This window comes from Mastomys coucha, unplaced genomic scaffold (genome assembly GCF_008632895.1).
Source record: "Mastomys coucha isolate ucsf_1 unplaced genomic scaffold, UCSF_Mcou_1 pScaffold21, whole genome shotgun sequence".
In the NCBI taxonomy this organism is placed as follows: domain Eukaryota; kingdom Metazoa; phylum Chordata; class Mammalia; order Rodentia; family Muridae; genus Mastomys; species Mastomys coucha.
In genome coordinates, this window is record NW_022196904.1 from 75,576,683 (window position 1) to 75,596,153 (window position 19,471).

The window sequence follows — 19,471 nt, forward strand, 5'->3', positions numbered from 1 at the left end:
CAACTTTATGAGGTCCCATTTGTCAATTCTTGATCTTAGAGCAGAAGCTATTGGCGTTCTCTTCAGTAGGGAAGAACCTCGAGCAAATAGGCACAGGGGAAAATTTTTTTTAGTATTTCAAGACAGGGTTTCTCTGTATAGCTCTGGCTCTCCTGGAACTCACTCTGTAGACCAGGCTGGCCTCAAACTCAGAAATCTACCTGCCTCTGCCTCCCAAGTGCTGGGATTAAGCCTGTGCCACTACCACCCAGCTTGATTCTTAAAATGTATATAAACCACACTTAAGAGAGGCCCATGCCCACTAGTAGATAAATAACTCAGCAGTATTTTGGGAATGGTTTTATCTCAAATTGCATTGCTTAGGCTATTTAATTTATTGCCAAGCCCAGTGTGGCTCTGGTAGAGACAGAGTGACATGGTTCCTGCCCCTGGGACAGGACCTCAATATGAGCCTTCACTAATGTTAATGGCTTTTGTGGGTGTAAATCTTCTTTGTGTAATAATGTACGTATTTTCACATTCCTCTGAGGAATGTCCTCTTTGTTAATGTTAATGTCTTCATGATAATCTGAGACAGCACAAGTCCATGAGGTAAAGGTATGTCTAAGATTTCAGTAAAATGGTAAACACTGGGACCTTCAGAACAGCCCTTCAGGCTATGGAAAAGAGCTCTTAATACATGTGCGTATTTATATGTGTGTGTGTGTGTGTGTGTGAGTGTGTGTGTATATATGTGTATATATAAGTATATGCAAAAATAAGAGTGCTTCTCAGGAACAGTTATAACAGGCTTCTATCATCAAGCATTTCTTGGCATCTGCAATAGTGTCTCGGTCTGGTATCTGTATATGGGATGGAGCAATCTCTGGATTACCTTTCCTTCGGTCTCTGCCGAAGTTTGTCCCAGTTTTTCCTTTAGACGGGAGCCATTCTAGGTTAAAATTTTGAAGCTGAGAGGGTGGTCCCATCACCCAACTGGGGACCTTGCTTAACCTCTGGATATGGTCTCTATAGGTTCTAACTACCCTTTGTTGGGCATTTCAGCTAATCTCATCCCCGTTGGGTCCTCGGAGCCTTTTGCTTTCCTGACATCTGGGACCTGCTGGTGGCTACCCCCAGTTCCCCATACCCCATTGCTACACAACTCTGTTCCAATTTTTGACTACATATTCCTGACTGTATATCATCACTGTCTCCTCCTGTATTTGATCCTGCCCCACATTCCACCCTCCTCTATTCCTTCCATGCCCCTATCACCCTCTACCTCCCATAAGTATTTTGTTCCTCCATCTAAATAGGACTAAAACATCCACATTTTGGTCTTCCTTATTGAGTTTCATATGGTCTGTGAGTTGTATCTTTGGTATTATGAGCGTTTGGGCTAATATCCACTTGCCATTGAGTGCATACCATCCATGTTCTTTTGTGACTGGGTAAGCTCACTCAGGATGATATTTTCTAGTTCCATCCATTTACCTAAGGTTTTCATGAAGTCAAGGTTTTTAATAGCTGAATAGTATTCCATTGTTCAAATATATGACATTTTCTGATTCCATTCCTCTGCTGAAGGATATCTGGGTTCTTTCTAGCTTCTGAATATTGTAAATAAGGCTGCTACTAACATAGTGGAGCATGTTCTCTTGTCATATGTTGGAGCATCTTTTGGGTATATGCTCAGGAGTGGTATAGCTGGGTCCTCAGATAGTATTATCTCCAATTTTCTGAGGAACTACCAGACTGATTTCCAGAGTGGTTGTACCAGCTTGCAATCCCACCAACAATGGAGGAGTGTTCCTCTTTCTCCATATCCTTGTCAACATCTGCAGTCACCTGAGTTTTTGATGTTAGCCGTTCTGATTGCTGTGACGTGGAGTCTGTTCCTCTTTCTCCACAACCTCACCAGCATCTGCAGTCACCTGAGGTTTTGATGTTAGCCATTCTGACTGCTGTGACATGGAGTCTGTTCCTCTTTTTCCACAACCTCGCCAGCATTTGCTGTCACCTGAGTTTTTGATGTTAGCCATTCTGATTGCTGTGACGTGGAGTCTCAGTGTTGCTTTGATTTGCATTGAAGACAATATTTATAGTATGTCTGGATTGTCTAGAATTGTTTATTCTTACCTATTTACTATCGAAAAAAACCTTGAAAATTATTGCAATTAGCTAAACTAGTATTTAATATGCCCATAAGTTTGATTGACACAGTATTGACTTGCATTATTTAATTATCCTATTAATTCCTATTATTCTATTAAATTCTCCTATTAGAAGTGATAGGACTAAATTTTGCATTTTAAAATGAATTGCATAGGCATAATACTTATACAAGAGTTGAACTAATATATATTATGTTGTTAAAATTTGTTTTATATTTTGTATCAATTTATAAAGATTTATCCCAATGAAAACCTTAAACCTATATCAATCTACAAAATTTCTCTACCAATGTAACAAAATATAATGTGAATTTCACATCAAAATATAGAGATCTCTGTAAGTGTAAGATTATTACTATATTTTTTGGTTAATGAGTAGGTCCCATAATCTACCACTATTTGTCTAATTTCTGATGTTTCATATCCCTCATTTTTATTCTTAGCCCCATTCCCTTACCATAGGAAGAAAGAAGGAAAGAAAAAAAAAGAAAAAAGAAATCACAGAATGTAACTTCCTATTTCGTTTCTTCCCTGTAAAAGAACCCAACAACTTGTAAATCAACCCCTAAAATGACAACATATATATAAATTGCATAAAATGGCCAAAACCCATCCAACCCAATAAGGTATTGGATTGATGGACTTCTCATAATTGTTTTCTGGTGAGTTGGGGCAAAGAATTCCTCTTTGGGGACCCAAAAGGAAATTGGAATAATGGTTAAGTTAAAAGAATGCCAGTTGGCATCATTTGTTGTTCAGGCTCTACATGCTGAGAAAGTTCAGGTATTTACTGAAGTCCTGACTACAACAATATGAAATAGAAAGTGGAACTTGGGAGAAGAAAGAATTCTAGAATAGAGTCAGTCACAGGAAGACCTGCTTAGGAAGATGTGAGGGGACATGTGGCAAGATATAGATTAAAATAAATGTGTTGTTATGATTGTATTCAGAAAAGAGCCTAAGTATATGGCCAATGTATATACTTGGTTGGGTGAACCAAAGTCATAATATTCTTATATATGTCAAATGAAATTTAAAATTATGAACTCTTTACAATAAATACACAGAGTATATATATATATGTATATATATATATATATACATATATATATCATATCATAATAATTGCAGCAGTAGAACTGAAATATCGTCAGTTTGGTTTCTGTCTGCAGTTTCTTATTTCAAATCTTTCTGGAGGTTTTAATTATAAATTCCATTTTAACCACTATGACAGAGTGTGGTGGTTGTTGGCCCATGATCCTATCTATACTCATGACAAACCCCAAAATACAAGACTCAGGAGGAAGTAAAGATGCAGGAAGTAAAAGTGTCTGTCACCTAATGAAATCATAATTTATACAAGTTCATAGTTTTGGGGATAGTCAATTTGAAACTGAAATACATCATTTCCATTATTTTCCTAGGTGTGGTGAATCCATATTGTAATGACAGCTACCTTAATGGTTATAGGAGGATCCTTTCCAAGTTGGTTTCAGTGGGCTCAAACAAGAGGAAACTGGTGATGGACTTAGTTGTTGGCTGAGTAGCTTAAATAGTCCAATGAATATCCTTCATGGATGACTGGAGGGCCTACATTCACATAAAAAAGAAATGATCAAAGAGTTCTACAAAATTCATATCGCTGGTCTATGAAAGGAATGGAGAAGGTTTTCCATCATAATCTCATAGTGGTTAAATCATCCCTATATGAAGCATATCAAGTATAAAGCAAAGCAAAGGAAGGAGGTCTATCTATTCTTTACTAGACTCTAATAAGAGGTTTTCTTCCCAAGAATTCTGAGGATTGTATACACAACAAAGTTTGTTGGACCCTATTGTAAGGAGATGCCAAGTGAGGAGACCAGTTCCTGCCATAGTTTTTAACCTACTATTTGAGGATTATAGTCCATGTTGTAACTACTGCTAGATATCTGGAAAATTTTTATAAAGACTATCAAATATTCATATCACTTCTTGGCAGGCTGAACCACAGTTTTCCAGCATGTTGAGCTCTTTCAGACTTCTGCATCAGTAAGGGCTCTCTGTTTTGGATAGATTTGAAGATGTACCTGGAATCTGGCTGAGATATCTCATGTCAGGTGTCAGATCTAGGTGTATCATACCATACCTTGGGTCTGATCAAATCAGAACGTTTTGTGGACCCCAGATAAGTAGTTTGGTGAGAATTTATCTGCAGAGGTGACAGAGCAGGCAACATTCTAATCTTTTATTCCCTAGGATGTAGATTTCAGATTCTTCTGAAGCATTAGGTAGTGTTTAATCAAAAGGAGTCCAGGGGACCTGGAATATCTTAGGTTATACCCTCCTTCAACCCCCTAGATCACTGCATTCTTCCCCACTCTCCGTGGTTCTGATACCTTGAAGTCTTTTTCTTTGGACTCCAGAAATGTCATGGGGGTATCTACCAGAGAAGTGGACTTGTATACAGATTTAAGTCTATAGAAATACTTTTTATTAGTCATTCAGAAACTGTACTAGGTATTCTGGATCACAGTGTAGCCCTTAGCCATTTTGGGTGTGATCTTTTAAGTACAGATACTATATAGTGGATGGACACACTTAAGTTAACAAGAACAGTTAGCCAGAAGCAGAACTACAGAAGCCAAAAAACAAGGTTAATATATTTATAGATTTTCCCAGAACTAAAAACTTTTATAGACTAGGTATTTGGCTTTATATTGGCAAGTAGCAGTGCCTACCAGCTGAGTTTATGCTACTTACAAGATGGAGGCAGTTTTGCTAAGTTCTGGAATCCTGCTAAAATACAATGATCATCTAAATACAAAATACATTTAGCCTATTTATGAAACTTCTAAATCTAAACAATTTTAACATGTTACAAAGCCCAGATAGTCTCTTCTAAATATCAAAGCACTCTTAATTATGAATACTGTAAATTAAAAAAATACTACCAATAAAGTATGGTTCATAATAACCATTCCCATTCCAAAACTGGAAGTAGGAGATAAACAATGGTAGACAAGACAAAAGAAAACTCAAAACCCAAGTGGAAAACACCCAATCAATCATCTCCATGTCTAGATCTAGAGCGCTTCAGTAGCATCCTTAAAATTCCATGAGGCTTGGAGGTTCCAGGACTCTACTTCTAGTACTTATATCAGATATGGTCTCTCTTAGAGTGGCTTCACATTGTAGCTACAGGTTTCTTAGGCAAATATCTCACTGTGTTGGCATCTCCATTGAATGAGAATCTCCACTATAATTTGGACTTTGTGTTCACAGTTTCCTTCAAAGATCTCCCAGGGCTATGACAAAGGAATACAATCCTGCCACTCATGCCTGACCTCATTAATGTTCTTGATCTTGAGATATTCTTCCTCTGACCAAACCACTGACATTTTGCATGCCTGTAAATTGAGCATTGAATTGGTGATACTTTAGAATTATTCTACCTACTTTATATATAGCCATAGATAAAGTGGCTTCTGAATGTCTTAATAGTGGAAACTGGGAAAATGGAATCTGGGAAAATACTCTCTAAGAGGCTGTTTTGAGCAATAATCTCTTAGTTTCATTCCCAGCTTCATCACTCACATATTTTCATAAATCTGAATGTTTGTAAACTACAACTATTGATAAATAGGAATTAGTTTTCAAGGTACTTTTTCTATTGCATTAGAATAAAGTATATAGTTTCTAATTAGTTTTGCTAACTTTTTTAAGAACTACAGATGCTTTCTATGAATTCACTTCTCTACAACTTTTATATTGCTCATGTTCTTCTTTTTAGAAGCTGCAAATTCTTTTTTTTTTAAATTTGCATCCCCATGATAAACCTCAATCAACAGGGTAATAAATAACCATGTCCAGCCATAATTTTATAGTGTACAGAATTTTTCTCCATCAAACAGCTTAGTCCGTTTCTTTGAATTCAGTCCCACTCAGGCATTCAGTACACATGAATATAGCCAGATTCTCCCCCAATACACAAAAATTTTCCTGCTAAAACTCCCCATCAAATGTCTGTGTCTCCTTCTAAAACCTCTTGACGGCTACTTTTCACGTTTTCTCTTGGTACTCTGGTCTCCAATCCCACCAGAGTGGCCCATTAAGCTCTAGTTACAGCATGCTAGACCTTTTCAGGTACAAAATTCCAAACTCTCCCACACTCCTCCCACAAACCACTTCCAATATTGAACCAAATAAGACCAAAATGGATCTGCAGGGTGTAAAAGGGGTGGGGCAGAATTGATATGATTACATGCTAATTCAAATGTAAACTAAGTAATAAAATAATATTTTCAAAATCTTAAAAATGAAACAAAACAAGTTCAGGACAAATTCAGACCTCCCCTCTGAAGAAAAAAACTGGGAAAATAACATATATTCTTATAGTCTCCTTGCATTCAGACTAAGTCTTTCAGTCTCAAACTGTGGTACTAGATTTATTGTAACTTCTAATCTTCATGTTAAATGGGGATATTAGATTCAAAGATATTTTACTTCCCAGTACCCAACACTGTAAGAAACAGCTACAAAAAGTCTAATATTCATATGTCCTAAAACTGTATGAGTATGAACGTATAGTGTTGTAAAACATTTTCTATTTTTAAAAATATTTGACTGTGATTCCTAATTTACATTTTGGCATAATTTTTATAAATCTGCAAAAACTAAGAAAAAGAATGGAAAGATTTAAATATGTTTTTTTATAAACTCCTGAAACTAAAAGGTGATATTTGGATGTGAATGTAGGTATGGAAGAGATCATGTTGCTATTAGTCTTTATGTTGTGATAATTAATGAATGTTCAGTCTTGCATCTTTGTTTCAATCTTTTGGAATCAAATTTTACTTTTTCTTTTCTTCTTTTTTCTTTAGTGTATAAAAAAGATGATTACTGTTGTCTTTTTTGATCTCTGATATATTACGATGTCATCTTGAAGAGAAGAGAGAATGAGAGATTGAATACCTGCTTCATTTGGGTTGTAAAAACTACAGATGATTTTGTTCTGAGCTCCATACAGGTGCCAGACATATTACTTCAGATGATGGAGGTTTTCCGTATTTTTCATGCAGTGTTTCATTATCCCCATTATCATCTCCACACTTGCAAGTGACTCAGGTGACACAATGTCTGACCCTTCAGACTGTGTCTAATGGTGAATTTTAATTGGGTCCATTCTTACCAGTTCTATGGAAACCATTATTTATGTAAATTCCATCTGAGCATTTTATCCCAATTAAGGACTGTGTTCTAGGAGTGTTTGTACTCAGGAGGATGCCAACATTTTAGATAAAAGAGAACAAGACTAGTGATTTTTTAAAAGGCAAGATTGGTATTTTGCTAAAATGAAGACATACAATATTTTATAGACAGGAATATTTGACTAAATTACGGATACGATTTTAAATATTTTAAAGTGAGCAACACAGAGCTTCATTCTCATTTTTGAATGATGAACAATGTCGGGGTAAGTGTACTGAAAGACTATGGTTGTTACCTTAATCTTCCCATCTTATTTCTAGGGGAATTCCTCAGCAATCCCTTGCTTCATTTTGACAGGTTTTTTTGTTTGTTTTTTTGTTTTGTATTTATTAGATATTTTCTTTATTTACATGTCATATGATTTTTCTTTTCCCAGTTTCCCCTCCCAGAAACAAACAAAGAAACAAGCAAACAAAAACAACAAGAACAAACCCCTTTTGGCATGGGGAGGAGGGAGCCAACATTTTGACAGGTTTAAGAATAATTTCTATCTAAAAGTATGGGGTTTTTAGGAAAAAATTACATGTCATATTTTTCACCTGAGACACAACCAGTAATTTCCTTAAGAGAATGTGTGAAGACAAAGCCTATTACTTTAAGAGAAAAGCAATCACAGAAAAAGCTTGCTATTTTTTTGAAGTTTTATCTTAAGTGTGACAGCAATGTTGTGGAGTATGGTACACTACCGAGACATACATATATTATAAAAGCTGATCATTGTGTTTCTGTGCCACTTTACTAACACGTCATACTTACAAATTTCTTTTCTTCATTTATAGTTACAAAATTGTATATAACTTTATGTAAACAAATTCCAATGTATCTACATTTTAAATATATATCATATTATATAATATTATTTAATATCATTTACATATACATACATATTACACATATAAGTAGATACATATTGCCTTGTATAAAAATTATGTAAATCTGCTTTCACACATTTTGAAAGATTTATTTACTTGCTTTAGTTTTTGAAATCATAATACAAGTATCTTCTTTCTGAATTCCCTTTCCTACCTCCAAAGCATCCTATATACCCTCCTTGCTGTCTTTCAATTTCATGATCTCTCTTTTCATTAATAGATGTTGCACAAACACACACACACACAAACACACACACACACACACAAACACATACATGCATATATGTTCCTAATACATATGTATGGATGCTTTGCCGGCATGGATGTGTATATATCATTTTCATGCAGTGATCTTAGTGTCCATAAAAGAATGTTACATCTTCTAGAAGTGGAGTTATGAATGGTGGGAGCCACAATATGCATGCTGGAATCTGAACCCAGTTCCTCTGAATGACAAGTAAATATCCCTAACTACTGATATAGCTCTTTTGTCTCTCTCCCAATGAATGGAAAGATTAATTTTTGGTTGTTGGCTGAATCACGAAGACTTTCCTCAGTGTATTTTGATATTTTATTTTACTAGAAATATATATTTAATATATGGAAATCATATACAGGTTCTTTGTTAAAGAGATAAATGATGTTTACTGTATCAAGTATATAAAACCACTCATACATACTGATAAAGAGAATGTTCATTCTTATTAAGTTCACCTTTTAAAATTACATTTGAACTATACATGGCTTTCAGCATAAAAGCAAGAATTTTTTAAACATTTTAAAATAAAACTAATAAAATTTAAAGTAAATTGATTAAAAAACAATTTATAAATTTTAACTTCTTCATAAACATGAAATTATCACCTTTAAGACTGATTTAAAACCTATCATCAGATTTCATCATTAGTTTAAAAATTATCTTTGTAGATTGAATGATATGTTTTAAATGTGTCTATTTTTGATATAAAAAGTGTTAGTATATTTTATTACTCTTAGAGAATTCATTATTTTCTCTAGGCTTATAAAGAACTTGATAAGTTTCATTAAAGTAGAAAGGTAAATTATCTTTTACCTTCAGTGTTTCCTCCATAATTTGCTACTACACATGATGATGACACATTTATTAGTATATTTTTTCAATTTTTTAATAGTTTGAATAAAAATGTAAAATGTATCTGTATTGTACTATTCCTAAAAGTATGCAAATATCAATATCTATCATTGAACATTACATTCAGACCATCAGAATATAATAAATTTATTTAGATATTTCTAACAGGAATTAACGTAGTACCAGCTTGTTTTTGGAAGCATGGATATTTAAATTTGCCAGTTAAACACTATAATATTTGAATTTCATTAATGCTAATTGATTTTTAAAGAGATCTAATAAATGTATTACATTTGTTGTCTAATGCTAAGTGGCTATTCCTGAAATCCTCTATACAAGAAAAATACAGGGTATACAAGCTTACTGAGAATATACGTGTGTAGACAGATAATTTATGCATGGAATAACCACTTGAAAATAGGGTCTATGGATATTAAGAAGAGTATTGTAATATTTAAGGAAGGATTTGGGGAAAATGTAAATATAATTAATGTAAAACAAAAATTAACAAAGAAACAATAACAACAACCCATACAGAAGCCCAGTGGAAAACTGCATGTACCTTAATTTTATTTTATTACTTATATGCATGCTGTGGAATATTTTCCCAATAAAATATCAAGTTGAAGTGGTAAAAATAAAAGCATCAATTTTTACTTGTATCAAGCCTTAGGAGAAAATTTTGCTTTCACAGTACAAACAAATTTTTTATAGAAGATTAAAAGCTATAAAGCTATTCACCTGCTTTCATTTCATTTTGGTGACATTTTCTTGCTTTGGTATTTAGATATTGATAATATGGTTAATATTACTTTTTGAGTGTTTATCATTACAGAAATAAAATTTCCCTCAATTTTGTTGAATTTTTTTCTCGAAACCATATAATCTTTAAAAAATTTTTAGGGCAATAGATTCTTAGCCAGTGTCCTTAGTTGTTATTTATGCTCTCTGAAACTAATGTCTCTTCCTCCTATTTGAAAACTGTTAATTCTACATGAATTGTATAATTCTGGAAATTAGTTCACATCTGATTATTGAACTTGTTGGTATACATGTAATATTCTTATATTTTTATTTCTTTGACATCATTTATATTTATTCTTTCAATAAATTTTATTTAAAATATTATTACATCATTCTCCTATTTTCCATTCGTCCCTCTAGGCATTTCTATGTCCCCTCACTCCAACCCCTAGTCTCAAATTGATGCCCTATTATCTTTATCATATATATATATATGTATATGTATATATGAACATATATGCATTTATATGTATATCAAATATGTATGTATACCATTTATGTATATATAAATGTATATATACATATACATGCACAAATATACAACCACAACCTTATTATTATTAACTCTTATTTAGTGATTAATTTGCTGACTAAAATAATTGTCATACAGTATTTCTTTGATTTGATGTATTTTCCAAGTTGTTTTTTATTTCTTCTTTTAATCTATCTTTTAAATGTAATTTATAGTCATTCATGATGTTTTTATTTTATCATCGATTTCTGCTTAATTTGGGTGTAGGAAAAGGAATTTGGTTTCATTTGATTTGTCTTTTAACTTGTTAAGACTTATTTCACCTCTACATATGACGCACCAGACTTGTTTCACTGGACCACCCATGCTGTTGCAGAAGAATGAAAGATGGAATGCAGGTGTCTTCACAGCTGGGGGTTAGCAGGCTAAACAACTGAAGAATTTTATCACTAGGAAACACTATGTGCGTTTATTCTAATACTTTTCAGGAAATTTTTCTTATATTTCTCTTAGATTATATTGGTATGTAGTGTTCAAACTTATGACTTTTAATTGAATTTCAGTAGGATTGAGACTGAATATTAAAATCTTTAAACACTTTTATCGTGACAGTTATTTAAAAATTTGTCAGTTTGCTCTTATAATCAGATGTTTAGATGTTGATAGCAGAGATATCTATAATTGGATTAGTTCCCTTCGATGCCTTTTTATGTGGTAATAATCTTTGGCTCTAATAATGTCTTTTTACCCTATGTTCTATACTGTCTTCGAGAAATTTTGAAGGATCTCCCAAACACAATCATAAACTTACTCAGGCTCTTGGTGGCTAATCACTGCAGCTGCAGTTAAATAATTCCTTTTAGGTGTGGTACAAACTTTTTGATGACCTAATGGAAAACCACTTTGTGCATTCTTTCTGCTTACTATATTTTCTAACTTCCAACATAATTTTTATATTGGAAGTATATAAATCAAGTTTTTTAAATCTTTGCACAGATATTGAAAATTTACAATATTTATGCAGGTCACAACTCCCAAAAGTAGCTAGGTCTAGCTGTTCAATATCCTGTGGAGTTTAAACACAATACCACCCTATACTTTTCCCAAAAACTGGTGTTGCATAATCATCCTGACATGGCCAGCACAGACCTTTGTGAAAGGATGCTCTTTGCAGGCATCTTTCACCCTTACTTTTCTAGAGCATACTGCAGCTATAATTAAAATACTTACTAATCTGATTCCAAATTGTCACTCTACACTGCTGCTAAAGGTGATTCGAAACATACCACAGACAATAGGTTTCTAAATACTTGTAAAGCAGCGTGTCTACTGATAAAAATGTGTATTCAGTACCTTTTGGACTACAAATAGGAATGTGTTAGGTGATCTTTAATTTAGATTTATATTTTAATTATACTGTTCACTTTATCATAACCCTCAACTAATTTGTGGACATTTTAGACTGTGATCTTGATGAAAATATGTCAAGTATATTATAGTACAAATATGCCAATCTTGTCAATAGATGATATATATCAATTGGGAAGAATTTTTCCCTCTCGTTGCATTTGACAAAATGATTTATTACCATTTTTTGGATAAAATAAATTATTCAAATAAGAATTAAATTAGATAATTTTCATGAGGTAATGTCAACATTCAATGTTTTCTTTAACCTTTGTGAATTTCACTCTGTTAGAATTTTGAAGTTCCCAAAATAAATTATTCAATACATGTAACTCTTTCAAGGAAAAGATGTAACTCTCAACTATCTCATCACTTGCCATTGCATTGTTACCTACCTCTGTCTGTTTCATAGCTGCTTTGTTGGACTCTTAAGCTGTTTTGTTTCTAATCAATTTTATCACACTTTATAACATTTACGATATATAAAATTTTATACCATTAATGTTTTATAATATGTAGAAACACTAGAGGTTGTCATGAGGATCTGATAAAAAGTGCTACATTATTTCATTGAGCTAATGGGAATTTACCTTTAATATCATGCACTTTGAACTCTTCACATTACCACCCCTATGCTTGATCATAAATTTTAGAACTCGGTGTTTTTCAACCACAAATTATTCAGGGAAATTGACAGCATATTGATTCCTACTAGGAAAACATGGTGTGGGATTCCATAGGGTACCAGCTACACTTGATTCAAACTGGTAAGAACATAAAAGCTATCATGCATTGTATCATGTTTAGCTATATGTACAGAGCTGTTTTTGTTCCAGGATTCAGCTAGCAGAGTGATATTTCAGTTGTTACCATGGGTATGAATGAATATACTATTCATATATCCAAACAATCGGTTTAAAGAAATTGAAATAATCATCTATAATATGAGAATTTCTCAAAATCCCAAGGTTTCTCAAAAATTCTGCCTCAAGCATGTGAAGTTAACTTTGCCTAGTTTCCCAGGAAAATGACCTATTCTGAAAGTCTCACACATGCCAAAAACTGAGTGAGACAATTTCCTTAGCTTTCACTTCTATGTTGATCATTTTTATTTCTCTTTCCCAGTCTATTTTTATGTCTATGTCTCTTATATGAATCACTTTTCCCCACCCCATTCCATATGGATAGATATCTATGTGTATAAATAAAATAATCATGCAACATAATTGCATTTCTTATCTAAATACCTATATTTTAATTAATATATAACCAGTTTCAAAAATATATTCCACATGTTAAATCTCTCTGGACATTCATAATTGATGCCAGTAGTTTATCTATAAGAGAGACTTACCATATTATATACTCTATAATAAACAACTTAATACTAATTAAGATAATAGTATTCATGAGACAGCTATCATTATGGAAATTACTTATGAGTACTTAAGAGCATACCATGCAATTTGACAAACTGCCACATATATGTGTATTAAAAACAAAGCAAAATAAAAATACTTGATTTTTCACACATAAAACCCAGTTTTATGAAACAAAAATAAACAGTTTCAAGAGAAATGCTAGTGATCTATCAAATAAGTCATTCTCAGCTGTTGCTTTTCTCTTACAGAGAAACCTGTACTTTGATAATATGGCCAATTCTACCCTGGTGACTGAGTTCTTCCTGGAAGTTTTTGCTGAGACCTGGGAGCTCAGGATCCTACTCAGTGTGCTGTTCCTGCTGGTGTACCTGGGCAGCCTGTTAGGAAATCTTATCATCATCATTGCTACTACAGTTGACCAGACCCTGAACACACCCATGTACTTCTTCCTCAGGAATCTTTCCATCTTAGACATGGGCTACGTATCTGTTACTGTGCCCAATGCTTGTTTCAACTCTCTCACTGACCACAGGAATATTTCTGTGGCTGGGTGTGCAGCACAAATATTTTTGGTCTTCTTTTGTGCATGTGTAGAGATTCAATTTCTTACCACCATGGCCCAAGACCGTTATGTGGCCATCTGTAAACCTCTCATGTACCCTATGATTATGAACCATCAATTCTGTGTTCAGATGACAGTAACTTCCCTACTTACCTCTCTTGTCCTTGCAAGTGTGCACACTTTCAAAACTTTCCAGCTGTCCTTCTGTCACTCTAATGTGGTCCCTCAGTTCTTCTGTGATATCCCCTCTTTGCTGAGGTTTTCTTGCTCTGACACCTTTAACAACAAACTCTTACTTCTTCTGACTGCCATTGGGCTCAGTGGTAGCTGCTTTACCTTCATTGCCATATCATATGTCCGCATATTATCAGCTGTGTTGAAGGTTCCTGTCAAAGGAGAGAGAGGGAAAGCCTTTTCCACCTGTGCCCCTCACATTATTGTGGTGTCTGTGTTTCTTAGTTCTGGTGCCTATGTGTATCTAAGACCTCAAGAAACCTCAGAAATAGTTGAGGACATGACTCTTTCTGTATTTTATACCATTGTTCCTCCATTCTTAAACCCTATTATCTATAGTCTTAGAAACAAACAGATAAAGAAGGCTGTGAAGAAAGTAATATTAAGATTTCTTTCATAGTTTAATAAAGTAAAGAAAAATATGGAAACACAAATATACCCACAGATCAAAGCATTTTTACACTAGTTATTGGGGAGATTTTTTTTACATAATATATACTGCTTATTCCTCCACCCTCTACTCATACTAGTTCCTTGCTCCTCACCTGTCCTATCCTTATTGCCCCATCCATATTCTCCCATATATACATCATAACAATTTAAACAAATAAAATTAAATAAAAAATGAAGAAGCCTTGACAACAAATTACGATGCAAGGGTATCTCTAATGTTACCCTTGAGATTGTTTTCTTTGGGCTATCTACTGCTGGGCATATAGACCAGCTTTAATTGTAATTGATTTACTCAGTGAGTTTCCCTTGGAAGAAATTACATTTAAACTTAAAAGTATTTATCAATTAGAGAATTTTTTCTGGGTTAGAGATAGGGCCATATGTTCACTTCTCATTTCAACTCTAGGACCCAATCTGGTTAGACCAATGTATGCACATGCATGCTTCATATGTCTCTGGGAAATACTATGTGCATAGACCATGTTAATTTGGTAACTTTCTTTTTCTTTTTTTTCTTTTTTTTTTAGTGTCCTCTATCATCTCTGGCTCAAATACTACTTCTGCTTCCTCTTGCAATTTGCTCACTAATCCCAGATAAGAAAGGTTTGATTTAGGCATGCCACCATTTAGAGATCACTGTTCCAAGGTCTCTCAATCTTTGTATAACATCTGGCTGTAGATCTTTGTATTTGTTCTCATCTGCTGCAAGAGGAAGTTTCACTGATGAGGGCTGAACAAGGCACTAGTTTATAACTATTGTGGATTGTCATTGAGTCATTTTTTTGCTAAGTTTTAAATTTTAGTTTAATTTAAATTAAAATTATTTGTTATTACCCCATGTCTTGGGGCTAACAAGTCTCCAGATCACCAAAGCAGTGGTTGGTATGGGTTCTGTCTCAGAGCATAAAACTAAAGTCAAATCAGACATTGGTCGGTTACTCTTACAAATTTTGTGTCACCATTACACTAGTGTATCTTGAGGGCAGGACACCATTGTAAATCAAAGAGTTTATTTCTGGTTTATGCTTAAATTTCTGCTTTGATAATGTGCAAAGTACCATTATGTAAAAACTACGCTAAATATAGGAGTTAAGGCAAACTGTAGACACCAGCTTGACATCTCCATGTTCAGTAGAGAAGTGTAGGTTTGTCCTCAGCAGTGGGCCTTGCTGTTAGTGTTTGGAGAGCAATCTGTAGACATGGCAGTACATGACTTGTTTTGCAGATTACTATGGGATCCCTTTTTCGAACAATTTAACATAACCCATCCTACTACTGAGGACTTTATGTGATGATCTGGGACTCTGTCGTCTCCATTATTTGTCATTTCCCTGTGGATTGCCTTTATGTGTATTTTTATTTTAAGAAGCTTTTACTTTATTAGGTTTCTGTAATACTCTTGCAACACATCATTGTTATGAGCTGTGTCTTCCTACAATCCCTTCCTCACCCACCTCTTCTCTCCCTCAACACTACTTAATTCTCCCAATATGGTTCCCATAAGCCCTCCCGTAATTATTGATTCTATTTCAGTTTTTTAATGATATCTATCTGTCTTACCTACTCCCTTATACTATAACCGATTTCTATGATTCTATGTATTATAGATTGGTTATCATTGACTGAAAGGCTAATATTCACAAATAAGGTAATACATAACATATTTGTCTATCTGGGTCTGGGTTACTTCACTCAGGATGATTTTTTTTTTTCTAATTCCATAAGTATACTCATGGTATTTCTTGATTTCATGATTTTAAATTTTATTATTGTTCTCTCATACAATACATTTCAACTGCCAACTCCTCTCCTTCTCTTTTTCACAGTGTTTCTACCTCATCTTTCCTCCAAATCAACTACTCCTCTCAATTTCCTGTTAGAAAAGAGCAAGTATCCAAGTGAAATCACCTAAACTTGGCATAACAAGATACAAAGAGACTAGGCATGTATCCTCATATCAATGCTAGAAAATGCAACCCAGTAAGAGGGAAAGGGTTCCTCAAGCCAAAAGAAGATGTAGAGACACCCCAACTCTGATTGCTTGAAGTAATTTTTATTAACAAATGATTAATATCCCATTGTGTAAGTATACCACATTTTCTTTATTTATTCTTCAGTAGAGAAATTCAGAAATTGGGAACAATTTCTGAATATTATATTTAGAACAGCTATAAGCATGTTTGAGTATTTGTCCAATTTCTGAATATTATACTTAGAACAGCTATAAGCATGGTTGAGTATTTGTTTCTGTGCTAGGATAAAGTGACACCCAGTTATATGTCCCAGAACATTATAGTTTGACCTTGAGATAAACTGTTTTCCATTTTTCTGAGGAAGTACCAAACTTATTTCCATAGTGTCTACAAATTTTCATATCAAACAGCAGCAGATTTGATTAGCATTTCCCTAATGATGAAGTATACTGGAGATTTATTTAAATGTTTCTCAGCCATTTGAACTTCCTCTTTTGAAGATTTTCTGTTTAGCAGTATACTTCATTTTTTACGTTTACATTTTACGTTTTACATTTGTTTTCTTGATGTCTAGTTTCTTGAGTTCTTTATATATTTTGAATAATAGACTTCTATTTAATGTGGGGCTGTGAAATTATTTTCCTAGTCTCTAGGCTGCCACTTTGAATGATAGTTTCCTTTGTTATGCAGAAACATCTCAGTTTCAAGAAGTTCCTCTTTGATAAATCTTTCATTCTTTTTGAATTTCATAGTATTCACTCTAGTCCTACTCATATCCTTGTCACCTCGTATCTGGCCTTCATTCTTGCAATCTACCCATCAAAATCACTCACACACACACACACACAAACACACACACACACACACACACAGAGGCATGTGTGGTTATAAAATATCTGATCATGGAAGGTTTAGCATGTCACAGTGTGTCCCACACTACATTCCTTTGTTCACACATGGTGACCTGTAAATGCTCATTGAAATGAGTTATTAGTCCCATTCAAGTTCTCTGGCTTCTGTGACACCATCAATATTGCATCCTCATTAAGACTCCTCCCTGTTTTCCTGTTTTTACCCTATGTCATGGAGATTCTCCAGCTTTGGATCAGCAAGATTGGCACTTTCCCAATCATTCCCAAATGGAATAGATTTAGGGATTTTTTAACTCAGCCTGGGATCTGCACCTGGCTGGTACCTGAGCTGGTCAACGAGCTGCCTCTTCCTTTCTGCACCACAGTGCAAGCTCTCCAGTACTGTTCCAGCTAGGTAACCCTATGCTACAATCTGAGTGAGGCAGGATCAGCTCTCCTGCTCTCATGCTCTGAGGTTCATTTTATCTTCAAGCACACACATTTTCAGAGGAAGCTCCACTCTACTGCCCTGTCTAGACATAGGGCCTACTCTCCCAAGTGCTGCAGTCTCTAAAGGGATAGGACATCTAACCTGTTCTGATAGCCTTAAAGCTGGTCCATCTGTGCCTTTACCATTAAAGCTAGCTCAACTGTGATACCCAAGTACTACAGCCAGTGAGGGGGTAGGGCTAACTGTCAGGCTCCCATGCCCTTAGAGGCTGCTCTCCCAACTACCAATGATGGCAAATGGGGAACGGGGGACAGCATTATCATCACATCCAGACCATATCCTCACTACAGGAGAGTATGAGGGCCCGCTCTTAGAGCTATCACTCTCATGATTGACTCACCACAGACTAACCATGAGGACCAGCTTCATTTTCATGTCTGGGCAAGGCACAGGACCTACTCTCCCTAGTGTTACTACTTGTCAGAGGTGGGTAAGCTCTCTAGAATGCCCCAGCCAGTAAGACACAGGTCCAGTTCTGCACAACCCATGAACATATATGTGGATCAATTTACATTCTTCTTCAAAGTGCAGCTATCCAGCTTTTCCAGCATCATTTGCTGAAGATGCTATATTTTTCCCAGCATGTATTTCAGGCTTCTCAAAAGAAAAAAAAATCAGTTGTTACAGGCTTTCCATAAGTGTCTGGATTTAAAAAAACAACACATTGGATTCCAGTGAATAACACAACTCATTAATAGTAGTATCACTTTCTGTAGCACGTTTTGAAGTCATCAGTGGTGATACCTCTCACATCTGTTTTATTATTTAGAGTTATTTTAGCTATCCTGACATTGCTCTATTTGGGCTATAGCTGTGTGGGAGGAGTATGTTTGTGTTTCCATATTAAGCTGAAAATTGTTCTTTCAATATCTGTGAAGAGTTGTGTTGGAATTTTTATGAGATTTGCAAAATAGATAGCTTTTGGTAGGATAGCCAATTTTACTATATTGATTCTACCAATCTATAAGTGTGAGAGGTCATTCCATCTTCTGATATACTCTTCACTTTCTTTCATCAACATCTTAAAGTTTTGTAATACAAGTTGTCTTTGTTTTCTTTTGTTATGAAGAGACTTCATGACTGTGAAACTCTTATAAAAGATAACATTTAATTTGAGATTGCTTACTTCTTCAAAGATTTAGTATATTATCCTCAGAGTGGATAACACAGGAGCATCCCAGCAGCCATGGCTCTGAGGAAGTAGCTGAGAGTTCTACATTCAGTTCTATTGGCATTAGGAAGAGAAGAGACATTGGGCTTACCTTGGACTTTTGAAACATCATTGCATCTACAGTGACCCAATGTAGAGACACTCTGACAAGGACATATGGGAGAGGACGGGGTGGCAGGCATGGGGAAGGGGAAGGCAACAGGGGTTTGTTTTTGTTTTAGTTTTTGGTTTTTTTTTTTGGAGGGGAAAGTTTTTTTTTTTT

General features: G+C 34.6%; 1 protein-coding gene across 1 annotated transcript; it reads left to right on the plus strand.

Annotated features, from left to right (window-relative positions):
* The first annotated feature begins 7,484 nt into the window (after positions 1–7,484).
* Positions 7,485–14,650, plus strand: LOC116100633 (olfactory receptor 14C36-like). Its single transcript, XM_031384371.1, has 2 exons — positions 7,485–7,611; positions 13,703–14,650. The coding sequence occupies exons 1-2, from the start codon at positions 7,594–7,596 to the stop codon at positions 14,648–14,650; spliced, it is 966 nt and encodes a 321-aa protein (XP_031240231.1). The 5' UTR covers positions 7,485–7,593.
* The last annotated feature ends 4,821 nt before the right edge of the window (positions 14,651–19,471 follow it).